Consider the following 24,206-nt stretch of genomic DNA (forward strand, 5'->3'; position numbering starts at 1 on the left):
CCCCAGGCTGAGCTGGAGATTGAGACCCTCACAGGTGTTGCTGTTCCCCCACACACACCCCGCCCAAAGCTTATAAAATCACCTCTCTGGGGATTATGGGGTGCGGGTTTGGGAGAGTGACAGTGTTACAGGTGTTTCATTATAACCAGTTTTAATTGAACAGGTGTCCTTGGCGCACGTACCTGCCTCTACGCTGCACGCCAGCGTGGTGCCGGCGGCTCCCACCTGCCATCCCCACTCAGGTTGGGACTGACTAATTAAATCACCTCCTCTCTGTTTCCAGACAGAAATCTTCATTGACCCAGTCCAGACACTTCACGCTTGCGGCTCCAAGTCCCTGACACCTTCACGGCTTCTTCAAGATGGTGTTTATGAGAGTGTTGGGGGCTCTTCTCTCCATTTCCCACGATCAATACATGGGTAATTCTGTCACCAGGAAGCAACCCCAGCTTCCTCAGAAATTTGACTAGGGATTTCGCTGTGCGCCTGGGGGATAAGGACACTAAGCTGTTGTTTCTGGCTTCTACGCGTGCCTTCCTGATTATGCAAACCGTCTCTTCTCTATTGTCCCTCTGCCTTTGTGAGCCCTAAAGGACATCCGTGTCCTGTCATGATAACACCCAAAGAAAGGTTGCCAGAAAAATAGAAGATAGTCTTGCCACCCCCCTCCCCTTATCTCTCCTCTCTCTTTCTCTCCAGAGTTGGGCTGGCTGTTTGGCATTTAGCTAGACTCTATCAAAGCTTCGTCTTCAATGTGTCATCCCCTCTCCTGGGAAAAGCAGTCACTTTTGGTTTTTTTCCACATTTATGGAATTTTTTTTTCTAGAGAACTGTCTTGCTCTTTCTGCCTCGTCTGCTTTCACTGAAAGCTGGTCCCGACTGCCGACAGGAGCTGTGACATCCCCTGGTGGCTCTCACATTCCTTGGGTCCCTGCTGTGTTCTGGGAATCCTTGGCAGTGGAGCAGCTGACCGAGGAACAACCAGGCAGGTACGTTTTCTCTGTGAGCCTGACTCTTGCTCATGCCCACCTCCCTGCTCTTCCCTGGAGCATTAGGAGGTAAGGACTGAGCCCACAGATCACGGTCCTGTTTGCGTCTGTTAGCTTACATTTCTCAGTCCTGGAGCCCTGCCAGCAGCGCCCCACAGGCCACCGGTGTCAGCCTCAGTCTGTCACCGTGATCCTCCTCTCTGCTCCACTTATCCTGGAGGAGAAGGGAGAGACGCAAGCCGGAGACAAACGGGATGCTGCCAAACCTCCCGTGGGTCACGCTTGAACCACACCTTCAGTGCCAGTGTCCCACGTGAAGCCTGTGAGCATTCCCCTCTCCATTAGCACGTGATTCAAGCTGTCTTCCTGCCAGTCTCCTTTGGAAGCGTCTGATTGGCAGGTAACAGGCAAGCATCCATACTGCCCGGATCCGAGCAGAAGCCATTCTCTCCGTTCTGATCATCCATCCAGTATGTAGATGTCTCCGGGTCAATTTATGTATTAATTTGTCACTTGCTGCATAATATTTAGTACTGAGATAAAAAACAAATAAGCCAATCCTACGAGGAATTGATTTTCCCTTCCACATCTGTTCACAAAGACATAAATCTAAAGTTTTGCTACTTTAAAAGCCTCCAATGCAAATATAATCTAAAATTGCTAGGCTTTGAAGTTAGCCTATTCTGTCAAAAGATGTTTATGGACCCGATCTCTGGAGCCTGGCCACTCATCTTCTGCCTGCAGGCTCCAAAGACATTGATCACCTCTCGAGGTCCGCTCCAATTCTCTGTAACCAAGCCCGAGGGTGTTGTGTGCCTTTTGCACACTCTGAACTCTGTGACAACCCGTAGGAGAAATGCGGGGGTGACCAAGTCCCAGAGCTGATCTCAGACACTTACCAAGACAGAGACTATCAGCTCTGCCTACGAGACAGCATGCAAGTCCAGGAAGTGGTCATTGATCCAGAGATGAGGGGCTATAGTAACGAAGAAGGGAGGGAAGCCTGACTTGTCTTTGGGAAGACAGGCGGACAGCTTTGTAGAAAAGGAGAATTTAGGCTGAGCTGTATTGGATGTGGGGACTCGCCCAAAAGAAATGCGATCCAAGCGTTCTTGGGGTGGGGGTAGAGGTTAAAAGAAGCAATGTTTAAACAGCGACGGGTGGCGACATAGCTCAGTGCGAGAGGGCTTGCTTCTAGGTCCAATCCCCAGCACTTCAAGAAATAGATGAACAAGTTTAAAAAATGTAATAAACAAATACACTATGACAGAGCTAATTTGGCTGCAGTCCAGGACTTTTGAGAGGCACAGCTGGAAAGAGAGGCTCTGGATGTGTGACCGTGGAGACTCGAGGACACTAGGTGTGACCATGACAGTTTCTGTCACATCGGGCAGTCTCCCAGACTCTCTCCTGTGCATCGTCTGCACAACAACTCTGCAAGCAGGGAGCAGCTATGAGAAATGTGAGGGCAGAAGGGACGGGTGTGGGATGGGGAGATGGTTTAGCGAGGAGAAGTGTTCTTCATACAAGCGCAAGGACCGGTGTTTGGTCTCCGGCATCTACAGTAAAAGCCAAGTGTGGTGGTGGCACACACTTGTGGTCCCAGCCCTGGGGCGGCAGGCACAAGAGAACCCTGGAGCTTGCCGCCCAGCCAGCCACCATAAATCGTTGAGTTCCAGGACAGAGAGAGATCCTGTTTCAAAAAGTAAGATGGTTTCTGAGGTCAAGACATCTAAGGTTGGTGAAGCACAATTAATAAAAACTCAGAGAGAGAAATTAGGGTTCAACCTGACAATCCAAAAAGCAAAGCCAGCCACTGACCTCGACTTCAGTCTGAAATGGTGATCCTGCCTCTAGGAATCTCAGAATGAGACTATGCCTGAGAGCTGTCTCCTCCTGTTTTATAATGCTCTCTAGTTCCACTGGGATTAAAGGCATGCACCACTCGGTTTCTATGGCAAACTAATGTGGCTACCGGGATTAAAGGTGCATGTTATTGCAGCCTGGTCTGTAAGGTTAGCCAGTGTGGCTGTTTTACTCTCTGAACTTCAGACAAGCCTTATTTATTAAAATACAAATGAAATATCACTACAGGTTGGGGCTGCAGAGGTGGCTCAGTGATTAAGAGTGTTCCTACAGAGGGTCTGAGCTTGCTTCCCAGTACCCACATCAAGCAATTCACAGCTGCCTGTAACTCCAGATCCAATGGCTCTGACCTAGCTTTAATCTTTGACCTCCTCTGGCACTCCCACCTAGACACACATAAATAATTCTTAAAGTGTTTGGAAAAGACATCCAAGGTTGAACTCTGACCTACACACGTACTTTACATACAAGTGCCTGTGCACACACAGGGTGGAGGGTGTGTGATCTGCCTCTAGGACAAAAAATAGCAGAAGTGTGGACATGAAGAATCAGTTCTTCCAACATACAACATGTTAATGATTTGAGAATTTCATACATTGAATGTATTTGTTGCCCTCAACTCCTCCCCTTTCCACCCTCTCATCCCCCTTCCCATCCATCTTTGAAAGTTTTTATTTTCTTTTCTCCTTTTCCCATCAAGTCTCACATCCATCACTAAGCTAGTCTTGAGATCTGGACCTGCTTTTAAGTGTGGTCAGCCTCGCAGGAGGCACACCATTTAAAAAATAAAGCAAAACAAAAAGCCCAGCACCGAATCTGACTCTCCCTCTCTAAGCAACCATTAGATGACCAAGGATAGAGTTACCTCTGTGGCCTTTGCCCCTAGATAACAGTGTCAGCAGGGAGTGTCATGGTGGTTTTGAGCATCTTTGGATGTGTTGGTTGGTTTTAACTCACTGTTTCTCCTTGGTTAAGGCCCACTGTGTAACCAGAGACTGCTCTTTCAATAATCATACAGAAACTATATTAATTACAGCACTGTTTGGTCAATGGCTCAAGCATATTTCTAGCTAGCTCTTATATCTTGAATTAACCCATTTCTATTAATCTGTGTATCACCACGAGGTTGTGGCCTACTAGTAAGGTAAGGTTCCAGAGGGCATTTTTTCCTTCAGCAGCTACATGGTGTCTCTTTGCCTCTGCCTACTCTCTCTCTCTATCTCTGTTCACATTGTCTTCCTAGTTTTGCTCTGCTAAGCCATTGGCCGAAACAGTTATTCATCAACCAATAAAAGCAGCACACATAAAGAAGGACAACCCATACCATCTCCCTCTTTCTGTCTAAATAAGAAGGAAGGTTTTTAACTTTAACAGTAAAATTACATGTAACAAAACAGGTATCAAGCAAGAATTATAGTCGCAATATTTAGTCCATTTACATTTGGCAAATAATATTCTATGTTTGTGATCCTAAAATTTTATATCTAATTTATCCTTTATCATAACTAAGGGAAACTATAGTTATAACTATCAAACTACTATAACTATCTATCTTCAACTCTTCAAAGGCCCCAGAGGATATAATATTACCTATGTAAACAGGAAGTACATTGTAACCAATTTCCAAAACTCTACAAAACTCTAGCAAACTCCATAATGAGCCTCTTCGATGCCCATCATCCTCTTGAAGTAGACTGGTGCTGCCAGGAGCAGATGTGTCTCGTTGTTGAGAAAACTCTAAGTTCTTAAAACATTTTAAATGCCATATTCTGTAGGTCTCTGAAAGATTTGAAGAATACCTATCCACCTGAAATATATCTCTGTACTAGCATGACTACAGTTTGACTATTATAGATGACTATTAATCTGTATTTCTTAATTATACATTATGTTTTAAATGAGCTGCACAAACACAATACCTTAAACAAAAGCAGAAATACATATACAACATTATAACAAAAATCAACCTTAAATATGTATCAATAAACCAAGATCCATACCAATGTAAAGTATTTATTTTTATATCATATTCCCCTTTAAATGAAAACAAACATTCATAACAATCATTTTGGAAATTTGGGCATAGTTTCTTCAAACTACTTCCTGCTGTTTATTGAGCAAAGTATTTTTAGGGTTCATGGAGACCTTTTGGGGGGGTCTTGTTCCATCAAACCACATTAGCCTGGAAGTAATCCACAAGTTCTTATCTTCTGTGGAAACAAAAGCAGAACATGTTTTCCAAAGTAACAAATCCTTAGATCCAAAGTTTAAAGTCAAGATACAGTTATGTCGGTTTAACTTAGCATCCCCCAGAATCAAATGTCTCTCTGCAGTCAAAAAATTCAAAGAAAGGGCTGGAGAGATGGCTCAGAGGTTAAGAGCACTGATTGTTCTTCCAGAGATCTTGAGTTCAATTCCCAGCAACCACATGGTGGCTCACAACCATCTGTAACAAAATCTGGTACCCTTTTCTGGCCTGTAGGCATACATGCAGACAGAACACTGTATACAAAATAAATAAATCTTAAAAAAAAATTCAAAGAAAACACAATAATATACATAATCCAGATTCTCTGTGTATATTCCATCTTTATGTGGCTCATTGTTCTTTACTCCTTTAATCTAAGACTATCCTCTTTTATATTACTTTTACTGCCTCTTTAAAGACACTGTTTTAGTTTTAAAAACTATTTACTTCTTTTCATAACTGTCTGTATTCTTTTTATTCTCTTTTCCAAACCTATGTAAACTTTTTAAACACACTGTGACCCATTCAGAGGTTTATTTTTGTCTGAATCTGTCTTTATTGTGTATCTGTAATTATTTCTGACCAGGAGCACTTTTTTAAAAAAAAATCTTAAGTGGGCATATCTAGGATCAACTCCATGCCCTGTCTGTTTGTTCCACCCAGTCCAACATGGTGGAGGCTTGTTCACTACCTCTGTGAACCATGCAAACCATACCACCACAGCTCCAGGGATGCAGTAGTCTATGTCACCATTAAATATTTGTAACACACTGCTCACAGACTCCATTTGAGTGCAGAACCTCCCAATAGAGCCAGAGTTCATTCTGCCAGCATGAACCAGGAAGCTGGATCTTAAATAAGCCATGCAATTTTTTTGCCGCTAACACCGAGTCAGGAAGACTTCTCTTAAGGGAGCTGTGCCTCTGCTTGTTGTCAGCAAATAGAGTCTATCTGAAAAAATGCAGGTAATGCTCTGCTTAACTCTGTTCTTTTGTGTCTAGAATTCCTTCCCAAGCTCTCTCAGTTTTTGTATGGTTGCTGTTGCCCCTCGTTGGCCACCATTTGTAACTGGAGACTGCTCTTTTGTTTTCTGGCCACTCAGTCCCAGATAATCACACAGAAATTATTTTAATTACAACACTGTTTGGTCAATGGCTCAAGCATATTTCTAGCTAGCTCTTATATCTCAAATTAACCCATTTCTATTCATCTGGGTATCACCACAAGGCTGTGGCCTACCAATAAGGTAAGGTTCCAGTGGGTGTCTTTCTCCTTCGGCAGCTACATGGCATCTCTTTGACTCTGCCTATGCTCTCGCTATATCTCTGTGCAGATTGCCCACCTGGCTTTGCTCTGCTGAGTCATTGGCTGAAACAGTTTTATTCATCAACCAATAAAAGCAACACATGTAACAGAAGGACATCCCACATCACCAATGGATACTCAGGTATGAGTCAGAGTTTTCCTGAGAGGGAGAAACAGAGAATGGTCTTTTCCTAGAGGTCAGAGCTATGGGTCATGGGTGTGTTATCAGATGAGGTCATGGCTAAAGGGGTAGATGTGTAGCTATCATTAAGACCGCCAGTGGTTGGGCCAGTAAACCAGGTATAACGGTGCACACCAATAATACCAGCCACTGGGACACACAGGAAAGAGAGGACCAGCAGGTAAAGGCCTCTACCACCAAGTTTCCTGACCCGAGTTCAGTCCTCAGGACCCACATGGCTTGTTCCACAAGATCTGGGGTCTGGGATTGACCCCAGCCAACATTCAGCCACAGCAGTCTGGAGGTCTCCCCTCCAGCACCTCCCTCAATACTGACACTGTCAGCTTTGGTCTTTTTTCCCCCACATTAGCAAACGGTCCTGTTTGGAATTAATTCTGTGAGTCAACCCTCTGAGGAGTCACCCACCACCTTCCCCAGGAGCAGGATGGGGAGGGTGGGCACCTGAGCCATTAGGTGCTGCAGAGGCTCATCAGCTTTGTTTGCCATCTCGTTAGGCAAATGAGCCAGAAACCAAGGCATTGAGTGCAAGGGGTAGGGGTGGGGGTGGGGCGGATACCTTTAAAACAGAAGAAAGTGACTCTGAGGCTGGCCTTGTGGAGGGAAGGGATGAGGTAGTTGACCCTTGAGCTAGGACTAGTGGTCAGACCTGAACAACAGCAGGAGACCAAGAGCTTTCACCATCACAGGCCAACATGGGCTTCTGACTCATGGCCACAGCACAAGCCAGTGTGGCCCAGGAGAAGAGACCAGGGGAAGAATGGGAACGTCTAGGCTGTGCTCCTGCGGAGAACGTGGGAGACAAATGGGGGGTCAGTCGTGGGTAGTGGTGGCACTTCACTTCCCACTGGATTCTGGGCACGACAAGACTGAATCTACACTAAAAACTAGGGCCAAGGTCCTGGGGGTTCCAGCTGCTGAGAGGAGCTGGCGCAAACACCCCAGGGAATCACTGTCTATGTTTGTTTTTCTTTTATCAAGGGGAAAAGAGAGGCTCATCAAATGTCTTTCATGCATAAGTCAGGGAGGCAATTTAATCAGCCTGTGTTGGTTAGGAAAAGCAAAGAGACCAGAGCTGGAAGGCTGGCTCAGTGAGTGAAGTGCTTGCTACCAAAGCAGAAAGACGAGTATAATTCCCTTGGGGTGGGGGGACTAAGCATGGTGGTATATGATCGTAATTCCAGTGCTGGGGACCTAGAGGCAAATGGATATCTGGGACTTACTGTCCAGCTATCCTCAGGCCACTCAGAGACCCTTTTTCAACAAACAAGGTGGACTGGAGAGCTTTCTGTGCTTACAGAGGATCCAAGTTCAGTCCCTAGCACCTACATCTAGTGGCTCCCAACAGCCTGTAACTCCAGCTCCAGGGTATCCAATGCCCTCTTCTCGAATCCACAGGTGTACACACAGACACACACATGCACACGCACACACACATGCACGCATGCATGAACGTGCATGCACATAAAAATAAAAGTACTTTATTTTAAAAAATAGATCCACACATGGTAGCGCACGCCTTTAATCCCAGCACTCAGGAGGCAGAGCCAGGTGGATCTCTGAGTTCAAGATCAGCTTGGGGTAGATAAGCAACTTCCAGGCCCTCCAGAGTTACACAGAGAGACCCTGTCTCCACAATCAAAACAACCTAACAAAAGGTGGCTGGCCCCAGAAGAATGATTCCACTCAGGGCTGTCTCCTGACTTCCACACGTATGTCCACACTCGTGTACGTGTGCCCACAAGCCCACACACGCAGAGGTGACTCAGAGGCTCCAGGGTGAGTATCTGAAGAGACTCTGGTCAGCTTGAGCGTGGCAAGCATGGCTCTGGCAGGCCTTGTCCTTCTCCCTCTGCTTTGGTAAAACCCAGTAGATTACTTTCCTAAAGCTAGCCCCATCGTCTATTCCCTCATTTGACCATTTCCTCCTGAGGCTTACTACCAAGGTCCAGCTATTAAAGTACTGAAGTCCAGCATCAAAGGCCCCTAATTTAATTTGGTTCCCCTAATTGGCATGCCCAGTTAAAATGGAGCACCTCAGCCTAACATGGGGTTTCGCCTTGTACTTTCATAAATTGCTATTTTCCTATGTGTCACGTCTGTTTCCTCTCCATCCAGAAATGGTCCTTTGACTGGACAAATACCCCTGCCCTCTTTCCCTTGTTCCCTTCCGCCTTTCTCTCTTTCTCTATCTCCTTTCTTTGTCTCTTATTCCCTGCCCTCTGTCCCTCTGGGGCAAATAAATCCCCTTTGTGTTGAGAACTTGGTCTTGGGGATCTTGAGCCAACATTTGTCCTTGTAGTGTCCCCTGGTGCTGGGATCCTGCCTGCTCCGAGAGTTCCTCCTTCCTGAACCTGGGCGACACAGGTAAATCTATATGATGACCTTTCTCAACCTTCTCGTAGCTTTGTGAAGCTCAGTCCTCGTTCCCCATGCCAAGACCAGAGCTGTTCTATGCCCTGAAGACAAAACACTTCAGGGGCTCTGCAATGGCTTCGCAGTGGACCAGAGCTGTGGGCTGAGGAAACCCCTTAGTTCTCATCAGATTGACATTAGCTTCTTTTCTCATCTAGTCACAGAGACTTTCTCAGCCTGGAGGAGGATGACAGGCTCCCAAGTTAGGCTCCTTGCAACACAACTTTCCCCTCTGGTTTGTGGATGTGTGAAGTGTGTGTGTTCTCTTTTTCCCATAAGAGCTTTAATTCAGGGAAGAGAAAGCCTGGGGCTCTATCCTCTTGTTCCACGGAAAAAGGCAGACACATGAAGAACACGGGAGACAAGCGACAGAGGAAGGCCAGGTGGGTGAGGACAACTCAGCCTGCTTGTAGGCCTGGGGACCAACTGACACAGACCCAATAGTCCCTCTCTGATCATGTGAACCAGGGACAGAAGTGAGGAGCAGATGACCTATCTAATGGCGGCTGCTCTGAGGGGATCTTCAGAAGGGCCCCCTGCCCAGACTTACTGTGGCCTTGTATCCAAGGTCACATTCTCTGCTCTCTAGCCTCCAAATCCCAGTGGATTGCTGTGATCCCATCCAGTGGGAGTCTGGTAGGAGGCTCTGCTCCAAGAAGGCTTTGAGAAACCCATGAGACTTAGAGTAGACCCTTCCTTCACAGTTCTCAGGAGCCAGACAGGAAAGACCTGAATCTCAGACTCCCAGGCAGTTGAAATGTCTCTTGTTAGGCCATACACTGTGGGCTGCCTTGTTATGGTTGTCCCCGAAGCTAAAGCCCACCATGCCGTGTCCAGAACTGGGGAGCATCCGGCCAGTTCCGCCGGACTTTCTTCTCATCCAAAGGAAGATACAGGTACGTCCTACTTAGGGCACTTGACCATCTCCTCAGGGGATGCTTTCTGGCTCGTCAACCAGGTCCTGTTTGTCCCCTGGGTTTTCTGTCACCTTCTCTGCACTCCGGGAGCAGATGAAGGCCTGAGGCGTTTCTGGCTAGGGCATCCGTCTGGAAAAGGGACAGGAGCTATTCCGCTCTCACTTTTCAGTCCCTCCCTTAGTCCAGAGTTACAAGAACTCGGCATTTCCTTCCCTAAGTGACTGCGGGCAGATCCCCGTGGTTCTGGAACTCGAGCGCCCGCACCCCTAAAGGGGTTGCGATCTCGCTGACTTCTCTCAACAGAGGAGTCCCCTTTGCAAACGGTGTTCTGACACTTTGAAAATACAGCCTGCCGCAGCCCCTCAAGAGAGCAATAATCACTGTAGCTCAAGAGGTGGTAAATCTTGCCTGCTGTCTGCCCGGAGCTGGACAGGGCCCAGTACCTAGTAAGCTTGGCTGACTCAGGCAGTGGGGAGCAATGAGGATTGTCAGCACACTGGGATAGCAGGGGAAAAGGCCCTTAAGTAAGGCAAGTCTCCTTGTCTGCTAGAACTGGGGGTCCTGGCAGCGGGCGCCTGGCAGATAGAGCTATGGGCTAAGGCCCTCGGGCCTCAGCAGCCACACCCACTGCCTTGCTTCTCCCGGGCAGAGATGGAGGGTGTGGGTATAGCTGCAGGGTTAGGCAGCTGTTGGCTGAGGACTTCATTGACGCCTTGGACAGGGGCTGCTTGTGACTGTGAAACCTTTCTGCAGTGGGATCAGTGTGGCTTGTGGGGTCCTGTGGGGTGCAGGCTAGGTGGGTTTGCATCCAATTGCTCAAGCCATGTTACGTTTCTTCCTTAGCCGTTCCGCGCCCTCATTTGTAAACACTGTGTGGCTCTGAGTCGGGGACAGTGGTGCGGGCCCGAGGGAAGGGCTATTCTTGAAGGAGGTGGAAGAGTGAAGCCTTTGCCTGCAGGGCCATCTTTTGTCACCAGGCCCTGTGCTCAGGAGCTGCAGCAAGCAGAAGGTGGATTGGGGACTCTGAAGTCTCTGTGTCCTCTAGGGGGCAGATCTTCAGCTTCCTGGTGCCAAGCTGGGTGCTAAGCCTGAGGCCAGAAAGTGCTCAGTGAGTCTATTCTTTATCAAACCCACACTTCCCAGACAATGGGCCAGGATCAGAGGTTACAGATGCACAGGAAATGGCTGGTCTAGATTTGAACCTATGGCTGTCAGCCTCTAGGGTCTGTATATATGTTGACGAGTCTAGATTTGAACCTGTGACGTCAGCCTCTAGGATCCGTAGGAACGGTAAGTATGTTTGTGTATATGCTGGTAGCAGGCTGGAAGACAACCGCTCCATCCGCATCTTGTCACCCAGGAGGCAAATGTGGTCTTGAACGTAGGGGAAAGTGAGTGAGTTTCTTGGGATGTAACTCGGGACGAACGACACCCATAGCTTCTCTCTCCTCTCCTTTTCTTTCTAGCCCCCTCCTAAGTAGAAAGCTCTGCTTCAACTCCTGCCAGGCTCCTCCTGCAGATGGTGGGGTTTTCCTGGATAGGGACAGGAAAGGTGGGTGGTCTGATCTTAGCCTGAAGGGTTTGCCAGCATCTCAGCCCCTGGGATACTGGCTGGTCACTCTCATTCACATTTCTGAGGACAGTCTGAGAGCTATCTTCATGGAAGGTGAGCCCCCTTCAAAGGCCTCTGGAGAAGCCTCGGGCCTGAGGGTGAGGAGCAGGTGTTGCTACTTTGGGCTGTAGAAGGAGGAGCTCACCTCGTGGAGGTGATCACCAGTCCAGCTGGCGGGGTGGTGGCTGCTAGGTGCAAGCTGCCCGACACAGCAGCTTTGGGGGGTTGGGGATTGCCATTCTGGTCTCATGAAGCTTTCGGTACCTGAACCATGGGCGTCTCATCACTAAAGGAGGTGTGGCAATACAAGTTCATGGTGCTGTGTGAGACCAGAGCCCCTGAGAGCGCCCAATAGGCAGTAGCTGCTTTCGTTTACGGTTATTGTCTGTCTGCCTCTCTGTCTCTCTATCTCCGTGTCTGTTTCTCTCTCTCTGTCCCTCTCTCTGTGTGTCTGAGTATGTGTTTATAGGCCGGAGGACTTGGGGTCCTGTTCCTCAGGAGCCATCTACATTTTTATGATATATTTTCAGTTGTGTATGTGTTTGTGTGTGTGTGTGTGTGTGTGTGTGTGTGTGTGTGTGTATGCATGCGTGCTCATGTGAGTGCAGTTGCCCATGGGGGCCAGAAGAGGGCATTGTATGCCTTGGAGCTGTAGTTATAGGCTACACTATCTGATATGGGTGCTGGGACAAGAACTCAGGTCTTCTGCAAAAACATCAAGTGTTCTTGGCTATAGAGCCATCTCTGTGATCTTCAAAAAGAAGAAAGAGAGAGAAAAAAGGAAAAGAAGGAAGGAAGGAAATAAGGAAAAAAAATAGTCTCTTACTGACCTGGAATTCACCAAGTAGGCTAGACTGACTAGCCAGTGAGCCCCAGAGATCCTCTGCCTCCTCAGCCCTGAGACGCCAGGGCCCACTACCACCCCTGCCTCTTTCCATGGGTCCTAGGGATTGAACTCAGATCCTCATTCTTGCAAGGTAAGTACTTTGCCAATTGATCCATAGCCCCATCCCCTCATAATTCTCACTAATTAGCAGACAGTGTTTCATCCGTTCAGATCTCCATCCTGAGAGAGTCATCCTTTCTCCCGCTCTAGGACGGCGTGCTGGCTTCTCGGGGCATACTCTGCCCTCTCTCCCAGCCCATCCATCTCTAGTAAGGGTTTCAGAACTTTCTAACCTGCTGCATACTGGGCAGCTCCAGAAGGCCCGATCCCCACACGTCATTTGCAACAAGCGCCTGCCATGGGCGAAGCCTGTGCTGATATTAGACATTTGCAGGTGAGTGAGGTCTGTGTTCACTCGAAGAGCTTGCAGTTTTACAGGAAACCCACACAGATAGGGACAGCACTCCCAGGCCGGTTGCTGTGGATACTGACCAGTTCTCAACAAGTGGATCACAATTCCTTTGGGGTCGACTGACCATTTCACAGGTGACACCTTGGACCATCAGAAAACAGATATTGCTGGGCAGTGGTGGTGCATGCCTTTAACACTAGCATTCAGGAGGTGGAGGCAGGCATTGCTGTGAGTTCGAGGCCAGCCTGGTTTACAAGAGCTAGCTAGTTCCTGGTCAGCCAGAGCTGTTACACAGAGAAACCCTGTCTTGAAAAAACAACAAACAAACAAACAAAAAAAACCCAGAAAATACAGATATTTACAACTCATAAAAGTAGCAGAATTACAGTTATAAAGTAGCAATGAAAATAATTTTATGGTTGGGGATCACCACAAAATGAGGAACTGTATTAAAGGGTCGCAGCATTAGGAAGGCTGAGAACTGAGATGCACAGTGTCCATAGGGGAACAAACTAAAGAGCACAGGGAATGTGTCACTGTATGATTCCGCGTGCCCTGATGGTGGTAGTGACATAAAGGACCAAGAACCCTGGGAAATGAGACGTGATGGACCCTGAATGTAGTGACTCCTGCACAGAGGTTCTGGGTCTGGGTGGGAGTCGGGGATCCTAGCAGAGATCCTGAGCTACAGCTGCCGTTAGGAGTAAACATCTATGTTGACGGAAAGAACACAGAGGGACGGGGTGAAGAATGGACTTCTGGGGAGGGGGCTGCCTGAGCTAGGGTTTGAGGCATGACCAGGAGTCTCGGTGGGAGATAAGTAAGAAGTCAGAGGGGTGTGTGTGTGCGTGCAGGAGAGTGGCCTGAGGAGGCATGAGAGGATAGGGAGAGAGGGAGGCAGGGACAGGCTCCAGCTGCCTCCTAGGAGCTAATGAGTCTGGAGGACTTGCTCCCAACCTTTGGGGAAACCAAGAATGGTTTTATGAACAAATGAGAGAAGGACTTGAGAGGGTTAATCCTCCAGGATCCTGGCTCAGGAGGGAAAGCCAACACGGGCCTGGAGCTTTTCTCACGGATGTGACAAAAATCACTAACAAAAAGCAACTTAAGGATGGAAGGGCTGATTTTGGCTCCCAGCATGGGGCTACCTCGACTATGTGGAAAGAGCATTCTCGCTGCTGCAGCAGGCCCTGGGCTGGGACATGCTGGTGCTCAGCTCACTTTGCCCTCTCCGTGTAACTCGGGGCCTTTGCTCATGGACCAAAGCCATGCCTTCACAGTGAGTCTTCCCATCTCGGTGTAAATTCCGGGAGGGTCTCAGTGGTTAAGAGCACTTGCTACTGACCCTTCCAGAGGACAGGAGGTGCTCCATTCCCACATCCATGACAGTCAGCTCATGCCTACCTGTAACTCCTGCTCCAGCATGTGCTTGAATACACACACACCATACACACACACACACACACAAATATAAAAATCCTTAAAGCGCAAATTCCCTGGAGATATCCTCACAGACGTGCGCAGTTATTTCTAGGTGATTCTAAGACTCGTCACACGAACAAGATTAACCACGGCAAGCAGATTGCTATGAGCAAGGGATTTGACCTCTGACCTATTCAGAAGTACCTTAGGAGCTAGGGAGATGAGTTCTCCGAAATGTCCTATGTACTGTTCAGGGAAACAACCATGGCTGCAGAAGGGCAGGGGACCCAGACTCACCGCATCATCCTGAGACAGAAACTGGAGGGAGCCCGGTTACAGATGGAAGTAAGCTGGGCTAAAATCCTGCATCTGGACCCCAGCTTCCCTTGGTCCACGGAGAAGGTGACACCCCTGAGTCCCAGGATGGTGCGTGCTGAGACGAGAAGCAGCGTCACGGCAAACACAGAAACTGCTGGATCCTCCGATTTTAAAGGGGGAACCAGGGCCCCTGCCTCTCCATGTGCAGGCAGACTGCCACCCCATGTGGCATGCGAGGATACAACCACAAATGCTTTATTCTCTTCTGGAAAATGTCCAAGAAGCTCTTGCCCCTGACCCACACCATTAGAAAATGAACCAAGAGAGGAAATAAAGTCAACATCGGGCACTTGATTGACAGGCATCTACCATGGGAATCTGGGGACTCCTGAGGGTAGGGCAGCACCCCTCTAAATTTGTCCCACTCTAAGGACGGCAAACCATGGCAACTGTTATAAAAGCAAGCATTTAACTGGGGCTTGCTTACAGTCTCACAGGTTTAGTCCATTAAGATCTGGCGCTGGAGAAGCAGCTCAAAGTCCTACATCCTCATCCTCAGAAATCTGGCAGAGTACCACTGGGTCTGGCTGAGGGTTTTGAAACCTCAAAGCCCACCCCCAGTGACACACCTCATCTAGTGAGGCCACGCCTCCTGATCCTTCTCAAGCAGCGATGACTAAACATTCAAATATATGATCCTATGGCGGGCATTTTTATTCAAACCATCACAATCATTTTCTACTGACAGGGATACAATGTGACCAACCGCCCCTGCTGCCCCTGTAGTCATACCCACCCCGAAATGCCCCTCCCTGGAGATGGTTTGCATCCCCTCAGTCTAGGATCTAAGTAAACCTTTTCTTCCTTTGCTTCTTGTCAGGAACTTGGTCACAACGACAAGGAAATAGCTAACACAGTTAGGGATGATGGGTTAGTGGGCTGTTTCAGAAGTGGGTTTGCTCTCTGAGTTCTCTAGAAGAATGGAACTTGTAAAATGAAAATATATATATATATATATATATATATATATATATATATATGTTGGCATGGAGACTGGAGAGGTGGCTCAAAGAGCACTGGCTGCTCTTGCAGAGGACCTGGTTTCAATACCCAGCAACCACGTGGTGGCTCACAACCATCTGTAATGAGATCTGGTGCCCTCTTGAGGCAGAGACCTGGTCAGTCAGTCATCCTCAACAACTTAGACCTTGAAACCCAATGTTGACAAGTTCAACAGAACCACCAAGCATGCTCCAGCATTGCCAGGGCATAAACTTAATTCATTTTTTCCCACTTCAATTATTCTGATCAGGAAAGTTCCTCATGGGAGCATTGCTTCTATTCAGGTTGACAACCAAGATTAGCCCTTGCACTCTCAAAGTCAGTGTGGTTAGCTATAGTGAGAACTCCCTATCTGTCAATGTGGAATACCTTTTGCCACTCAGGATACTGTGATGAAGGATGCCTGTAGTAAGGAGGCCTCTTGTTGATTCCTGGCTGCTTAGCCCGAAATAGTCACATAGAAACTGTATTACTTAAATCACTGATTGGCCCATTAGCTCTAGCTTCTTATTGGCTAACTCTTACATCTTAATTTAACCTATCTCTGTTAATCTATGCATGACCACGAGGACATGGCCTACCAGCAAAGTTTCAGTACATTTGTCTCTGCTGGTGGCTCCATGGCTTCTCTCTGACTCCATTCTTCTTTTTTCTAGCATTCAGTTTAGTTTTCCCTGCCTAGCTCTGTTCCCCTATAGTTCTGCTATAGGCCCAAAACAGTTCCTTTATTCATTAATGGTAATCATAGCATACAGAGGGAAATCCCATATCACCTCCCCTTTTCTGTTTAAATAAAAAGGAAGGTTTTAACTTCAACATAGCAAAATTACATATAACAAAACAAGTATCAAACAAGAATTGTAGTTACAATATTTTTTTTTAAATATTTATTTATTATGTATACAATATTCTGTCTGCGTGTATTCCTAGAGGCCAGAAGAGGGCACCAGACCTCATTACAGATGGTTGTGAGCCACCATGTGGTTGCTGGGAATTGAACTCAGGACCTCTGGAAGAGCAGGCAATGCTCTTAACCGCTGAGCCACCTCTCCAGCCCTAGTTACAGTATTTTTATCTACTTTATCTTTTATCATAACTAAGGAAGACTATAACTATCAATTCTTCAACTCTCCATCAAAGACTCCAGAAGGATATAATATCACAGAAGTAAACAGGAAGTACATTGTAAGCAACTTCCAAAGCTCTAGGAATGACAGTGACATCTCACTGCCTGGACAGTTACCCAAGGTTCTTGTGTACCATTGGGGCATCCATCTTCAGCCTATAGGCCCATAGTATCTGGCAGACTTTCCCATGAAGCAGGAAATTTCAAAGACATGTCTACCTATATTGGAGGTTTGTCAGTCACTTTCTTCTGTGTCTTGCAGAATGTCTGGCAGACTCTTTTATGAAGCAGGAACCCCAAAAGACCATCTTACCTTTAGGCAAGTTCAACAGTCATTTCTCTGCAGGTCCTGCATGTCCAATCCATCAAGCAGTCCAGGCAAGAGCAGTTTCTTGCCTACATTTAGGCTCACCGACTCCGTAAGGAGCCTCTTCAGTGCCCATCTTCCTCTTGAAGTAGACTGGTGCTGCCAGGAGCAGATGTGTCTCATTGTCATGAAAAGTTCTGAGTTCTTAAAACATTTTAAATGCCCTATTCTGTAGTCTTTGAAAGGCTTGAAGATTATCTATCTAATTGAAATATATCTCTATATATCTAGAAAACCTAACATGACTACAAGCATGACTATTATAGATGATTATCTATTAACCTATATTTCTTAATTATACATTTTTAAATGAGCTGCACAAACATAATACCTTAATTAAGATCAGAAATACATATACACAGTATAACAAAATTGACCTTAAATTTGTATCAATAAATCACTGGTTGGCCCATTAGCGCTAGCTTCTTTTTGGCTAACTCTTACATCTTAATTTAACCCATTTCCATTAATCTATGTCTTGGCCTACCAGCAAAGTTTCAGCACATCTGTCTCCTTGGCTTTTCTCTGACTCCACCCTTCTTTTTCCCAGCATTCAGTTTAGTTTTCCCTGCCTAGCTCTGTTCCCCTATAGCTCTGCTATAGGTCCAAAGCAGTTTCTTTATTCATTAATGGTAATCACATCATACACAGGGAAATTCCACATTAAATGCCATCAACTTTAGTTCTTTTCTTTACCCTTAAACTAGAATCAGGGTCCCAAATAATATTTTCTTCAAAGTGTACTCAGCCTTGCTTGGCAGTGGTGACACATGCCTTTAATCCCAGCACTTTGGAGGCAGAGGCAGGCAGATCTTTCTGAGTTTGAAGGCAGCCTGATCTTCATAGAGAGGTCCAGGAAAGCCAGGGCATTGAGACCTTGTCTCAAAAATAAAAAGCATTTAGTCTGTGGTTATGATGTTATTAGCAATGGAAAGAAGACAGAGTAATAAAAGATACACTATTGTTGGGTGGTTGCAATGCACACTTTTAATCCCAGCACCCAACACTTGGTAGGCAGAGACAGGTAGATCTCTGTGAGTTCAAGGTCAACCTGGTCTACAAAGTGAGTTCCAGGCTATTACACAGAGAAACCCTGCCTTCAAAAACAAAAACAAAACAACAACAAAAAATACACTAACTTGGTGTGGGATATTTGCACACTGTGTGAAGATGTATTTTCTATGTGTGATAGTTTGAACAGTTCAAATGTAATTGGTCCACATAATTCCATAATCTCATAAGGAGTGTGACTTTGTTGGAGTGGGTATGGCCTTGCTGGAGGAAGAGTGTCACTTTGGGGTAGGCTTTGGGGTTTCATAGACTCAGGATACTGTCCAGTGTGTCGGTCGACTTCCTATTGCCTCTGATTCAAGATGTAAGAACTCTCAGCTCCAGCACCACATCTGCCTGCATGCCACCATGCTCCTCGTCATGATGGACTGAATCTCTGAACTGTAAGTGAGCCACCACAATGAAATATTTTCTATTTAAGAGTTGCCATGGTGTAGTAATATGAGCGGCGGGGCTGCGTCCCCAGCACCCCGGCCGCCTCACTAGCTTATACCCCGGAATAATTACACGGACACTGTATTCTTCTAAACACTGCTTGGCCCATTTCTATCTAGCCTCTTCTAGGCTAATTCTCACATATTAATTTATCCCATTTCTAATCATCTGTGTTGCACCCCAAGGTGCGCTTACCGGGAAGATTCTAGCCTACGTCCATCCTGGGTTGGAGCTGAATCGCGTCTGTCTGGGAGAGAGGAGCATGGTGTCTCTGTCTGAGGCGTCTTATCTCACTTCCTCTTCCTCCCAGCATTCTGTTCTGCTTACTCCACCCACCTATGTTCTAAGCTATGAGCCCAAGCAGTTTGTTTATTACTTAACCAATGAAATCAACAGATTGATATATGACACTCCCACATCACCATGGTCTTGGTGTATCTTCATAGCAATAGTAAACCCTAACTAAGACACTGATGGGTGTAATAGAAAGCTGACTGGCCAATGGCTAGATAGGAGGTATAGGCAGGACTTCGGGGCAGAGAGATGAATCTGGGCTCCTGAGAGACACCAGGAGCCATAGAAGAAGCAGGATAGGCAATATGTGACAGAACATAGGTGAATAGAAATGTTCTAATTTAAGTTATAAGAGGTAGTTAAAGCCAAGCTTTCATAATGAATAATGAGTCTCTATGTCATTATTTGGACGCTAACTGATGGGACAGAAAGAGACTCACTACAAACTGTGCCCACAGCCGAGTGGTGGTGGCTCACGCCTTTAATCCCAGCACTTGGGAAGCAGAAGCAGGTGGATCTCTGTGAGTTTGAGGCCAGCTTGGTGTAAAGGTATGTTTTCCAGCCTCTCTTGGAACTAGGGGTGACTATGGGAATAAATTCTGACCAGTAGGTGCAAAATTGATGGTTGGTATGTTAGAATGTGTCCCTGTGGGTAATCAGCTGGTTCTTTCTTGCGGACTAAACTTTGGATGTCATGATTGGGTCTAGAGCAAGCCACTTTGTGTCATTTAGATAGATAGATGCCTGGAACCAGGGAACCTAAGATATCTGGAGACCCTGATGGTTAGAGAATAGCTACTCATTCCAAGCTAGCTGAACCTCCAGCCTTGCTTTCCATAAAGTCCCAGTTACATAGTTTTGGGGGGTGGGATTTTCTTTATCCACACTTCAACAGCCTGAGCCTGTGTGGCACACAGAGGGAACCTGTTTGACCTCTGGGTGGAGTGAGAACAAGAGACTCAGGAGTCAGAGGCAGCCAGAAGGGCGCCACCTCCCCCTACCCCCAATGGAGCCTGCAGGCTCCTCCTCCTGGGTGTTTCCCTCTGAGGATGGAGTCCTGGATGTGCAGTCCCCTGTCCCTCAGGCCGTTGAGAAGTTCTGTGTTCTCCAAGAGGTACCACTATGCTCAGTATCTCCCCTTCCTTCTAGAATGGTCCAGACTAGCCCCTGGAAGGTCCAGGACGAGGTAGAGCCATACTCAACTTTTCTTCTTGGGAAGGGGTGTCCTCTTGTCCTTGTTTCCTCAGGAGGGTTAGGTGAACCCTCTGGGCTTGCCTGGTCATGAGTTGAATTCTCCCCACCTGTCCTGTAGGCACGGGCAAAGGCAGGGAAAAAGACAGACACGAGTCTGCACAAAGCAGGAAGACAGTGATGTGCACACGGACTGCCAGTCAGGACGCTCACGATCCCACCTGCGCAATGGGTATAGTAAGTAGGCCCAGCGGTTGCAAAGGCCAGGCAGGGAACATTCGGAAAGTTCTAGAAAGACAGACCTCCAGCCTCAATTCTCTCTATCCTGCGATTTCTAAAGTTTCCAGATAGAAGGGAACCCGAGGACCCTTCTCCCAATCTTCTCCCAATCCACACAGCCTTGACTCCCAGGCCTGCCCATAGGCTGCGCTTGGGATGAGGAGGGGACTGGGGTTAGTAGGTGGCTCCACTCGGTGGATCTTTCTTTCCCAGTCACTAGCAGCCAGTGGGATACTCTTTCCAGGAGAAATCTGGTACACATAGTGACCTTGTACCAATCCTACACTTTTTCCAGCCTCAGTTTCCTTTCTGAAACACCGACTTGGTGGGGGCGTGGCTTTCCTTAGTTGAGGGGGAGCCTGCAAGAGATGGGGTGCGGGGGTGGGAGGCGGGCCCCACTGGTCGCAGAGAGCTGCCCAGGCGCAAGCACCGCGGGCACTCAGAGCTGGTGGCTCTGCTCCTGCGGTTCCTAAACCTGAGTGGTGCCTGCAGGGAGCGCAGCGGCAGGCACCTCCTGGCCCGGGACATTGGTGGCTTGTCTGGCCCCCCGGCCTCCAGAGACCAGGGCGGAAGACGTCTGGGACCCCGCCCGGTCCCTCCCGCGGGCAGGCGGGGCGGCCCCACATCGGACTCCTCCCCCGCAGCCCGGCAGGGATCAGTCGCGGCGCGCGGTTCCGCAGGTGGCAGCTATGGTCCAGTCCTGAGCGCCCCGCCATGGCCGGCGCCCCCAGCCTACTGCGCCTGGCGCTCCTGCTGCTCGGGGCGGTGGGCAGGGCCGGTCCCCGCCCCCAGGTGAGCCCCCGGGACCCCGGCGACAAACGGGAGGGGGTTGCTGCGGTGTTATGCGGGCGCTGGGGCTAGCGGAGGGGCCCTTGGACTTGAGCGAAACTCTAGGACCCCAGACAGGGGAAGTGCAAGGTTGAAGGGAGAAAGGGACTGAGGAGTTGGGAGGCCCAGGTGGGGAATGGAGACCAGGTGACTACGCTCGTCCTGACAAGACGCCCCACTTCTCGGCCACAGCTCCTCTGCCAGGGCACCAGCTGCCCCACGGTTGCCTTACTCTGACTTCTGCGACGCATCTTTGTCCTTTTTAACCACTTTTCCAACTCCGTTTTCCAAAACCTACAGGCCCTCTGCCTTCCTTCTGTACCCAGGCCCCCTGTGGTGCCTCCCCCTACACTCGGGTTCTCTGTTCTCTTGTGTGTGTTTGGGGGGGGGTTGCCCAGGAATCTCTGGAGGGCTGAAAAGGCCTGGTTGTGGAAACCTAGCTCCTTCCCCCCATTCTTGGCCCCTCGTTACAGTCTTTGACTCATAGCCCCAGGGACCCTGCCAGTGGCAGCTTGTTGTCCTTCCTGATGACCTCCCAGGTGGCACTGGATTGCCACCCCCACCTCAGCCTCTGCAGCAAGCATGCAGCAGGTTCCCTGTGCCTTCCGAGTCACCCAGGCTCCACTAACACCCATTCCAGGCCGCCTTTGATTAATAACCCACCAGAAAGCATACTGGGACGCATAGGAACATCCTACCTCCTTGATGTCCCCAAAGAATAGGTTACGGTTGGACTCTTGAGGACTCTTCTCGGGCTCTTTCTCTGTCCTGTCTGTGTGTCCTGCCCCAGGCCCTTGCCCTGCCTGGGCATGATGGTCAGCTGCTTGAGGGGAGGGTGGTTGTTCAGAAGTGCCAGGACACCCTGGAGCAGAAGAGGGCCAGGCCTGTGCAGTGTCCTGTATAATGAATACTTTGCCCATCATCTGTGTCCACAGCCAGACCTAAAGGACTGAAACCTTTAGGGAGTGGGTCATAGGCTTGAACTTGGTCTGAAACAGGAGAGGGGCAAACTTTACCTTGGCTGAGAATCCAGTTGTGAGCAGATGTGCCTTCCCAGGAAGACGCCAGCACTGTTTCAGCCCTCAAGTCCCTTTCCAGCTGAATCCTCTCCCTTCTTCCCCCTGTTCTCCAGGGCCAGCTGATCCCAAGAGACACCTTCCCCAGGCCCTGGCACCGTCCTCACGGTTCCCCCACAGGCCATGGCTTTCCTGGTGACATTGGGATCTTTCCAGTGCCACAACTGCAGATCCACTGCTGAGTTCCCTCTTGGGAGCCTGGAAAGTGGGGGAGCAGGGAGCTTCCTGCTCCAAGGCTGCTGCAGGCCAAGTTTGAAGATCAGATTGGGGATAAAGGAGCAGAGAGGGCCAAACTTGGGGCCTGCCCATCTTCTCCCCTAAACCCCCTTGCCTAGAAGTGTTAGGCTCCCTGAACCTCCTTACATCGTGTTACTTTGCAGCCCTGGTTCATAGCAGCACCTGGGTGGCAGAAAAATCAGGCAGCCAGCGAAGAGGCATGCTGGTGCTTTGGATGGGGCGCCCTTGTTATGGGGGCACTGACATCTCCCACTGCAGCAGAGGGCCGGGTGGCAGGCTGCTTTGAGGTTAGATTGCAATCATTCCGACACGACCTCATGAACACACAGGAGACTTGAAAGGAAACCTTGTGGTTTACTTTCTGTCGGTGAGGTCAGCAAGATTAGAATGTCTCCCTTCATGTCACTCATGGCGAGGTGAGTGCTTAGAAACAGGGTTCCCTAGGCGATATGGTCCAGCAGCTTAGGAACAGGGAAACAAAGCTTATAGGCCCCAGCTCTGGGCTCACACCTTCCTCCTGGGGGCAGGGGGGGCAGGAAGGATGAGGGAGCAGGTCTGGCGAGGCCAGAAGTTACACTTCCTTGTAAGATGAGGGATGGCTGACCTGAGTTCTGAAAAATGTGACCTGGGCTACTTGAGCATGGTTTCTGGGAAGGACCACTCTCCTTCCTTGTTCCTTTCTACCCAGGGACCCTCCACAGGGGAACTGGGCTACTGAAAAGCTGGGCAGAACTTTGGCACTTGAAGTTCCAACCAGATGGAGCTGGGTTCTGGTGTCAGCCCTAATCTTAGCTCTTCAGCAGGACCCTTGATGATCCCAAACCCCAGTTTTCTTATCGGCAAGACAGGGACCGCAGGATCTGTTATTGGGGGGATGGAGGGGCACGAGGGGAGTAAAGCATTGAAATGGCAGCTTGAGGCCTCTGGGAGAGCTGTCTGTTGGAACCTGGCCTTTCCCCAGGCTGGAGAAATAGAGCCTGGAGCAGGATTGTTGGAAGCCCCTGGCCTCTGCACTCCAGCAAAGGGGAGTGGAGGCTGAGGCTACGGCTTGACCTGGGTGGACTTTGTCCCTGGTTGGGCTTCCTTCCAGACAGGGACCCGGCATAGGGCCGGCCAGGAGCAGCCAAGAAACCACAACACATCCTGTCCTCCAGTGCCTGGTCTGAGGAAAAGCAGGTCCTTCGTTTACTGCACCTGTCCTTTGGTGACTTTCTGTGTGTGTGTGTGTGTGTGTGTGTGAGAGAGAGAGAGAGAGAGAGAGAGAGAGAGAGAGAGAGAGAGAGACAGAGAGACAGAGAGACAGAGAGACAGAGAGACAGAGACAGAGACAGAGAGACAGAGATGCATATGAGGAAGAGATAGGTTGGGAGATAGGTATGCAAGGTGTACAAGCCCGTTTTTCAGTGTGTTTGTTCGGGACAGCCTGGATGAGAGCCACCATATATACAGTAACACATCAGCATATAGTCACATGTCCACGAGAGGGGGGAGGGTATCCTGCCTGTTATACTGTGCTTTGGGGAGGGTATGGGATTGCTAAGCCAGCCTGATGAATGAGTGGGATCTTCTGATGTGTGTCCATGTAGGAGAGAGGTACTGTGCTTGTGCCAGTGTTTATGTGTGTGATTGCGTGGGTCAGGTGTGTGTGCAT

General features: G+C 48.6%; 1 protein-coding gene across 1 annotated transcript in view; it reads left to right on the forward strand.

The window, feature by feature from the left end:
• Nucleotides 1-21,047: 21,047 nt before the first annotated feature.
• Nucleotides 21,048-24,206, forward strand: part of Glp1r (glucagon like peptide 1 receptor) — a 39,522-nt gene continuing 36,363 nt past the window's right edge. The window contains exon 1 of the mRNA XM_075979762.1: nt 21,048-21,206. Within this exon, the coding sequence (XP_075835877.1) occupies nt 21,129-21,206 (78 nt within the window). The 5' untranslated portion in view covers nt 21,048-21,128. The remainder of the gene's footprint in view (nt 21,207-24,206) is intronic.

Source organism: Microtus pennsylvanicus, chromosome 7 (assembly GCF_037038515.1).
Source record: "Microtus pennsylvanicus isolate mMicPen1 chromosome 7, mMicPen1.hap1, whole genome shotgun sequence".
NCBI classification, from domain to species: Eukaryota; Metazoa; Chordata; class Mammalia; order Rodentia; family Cricetidae; genus Microtus; species Microtus pennsylvanicus.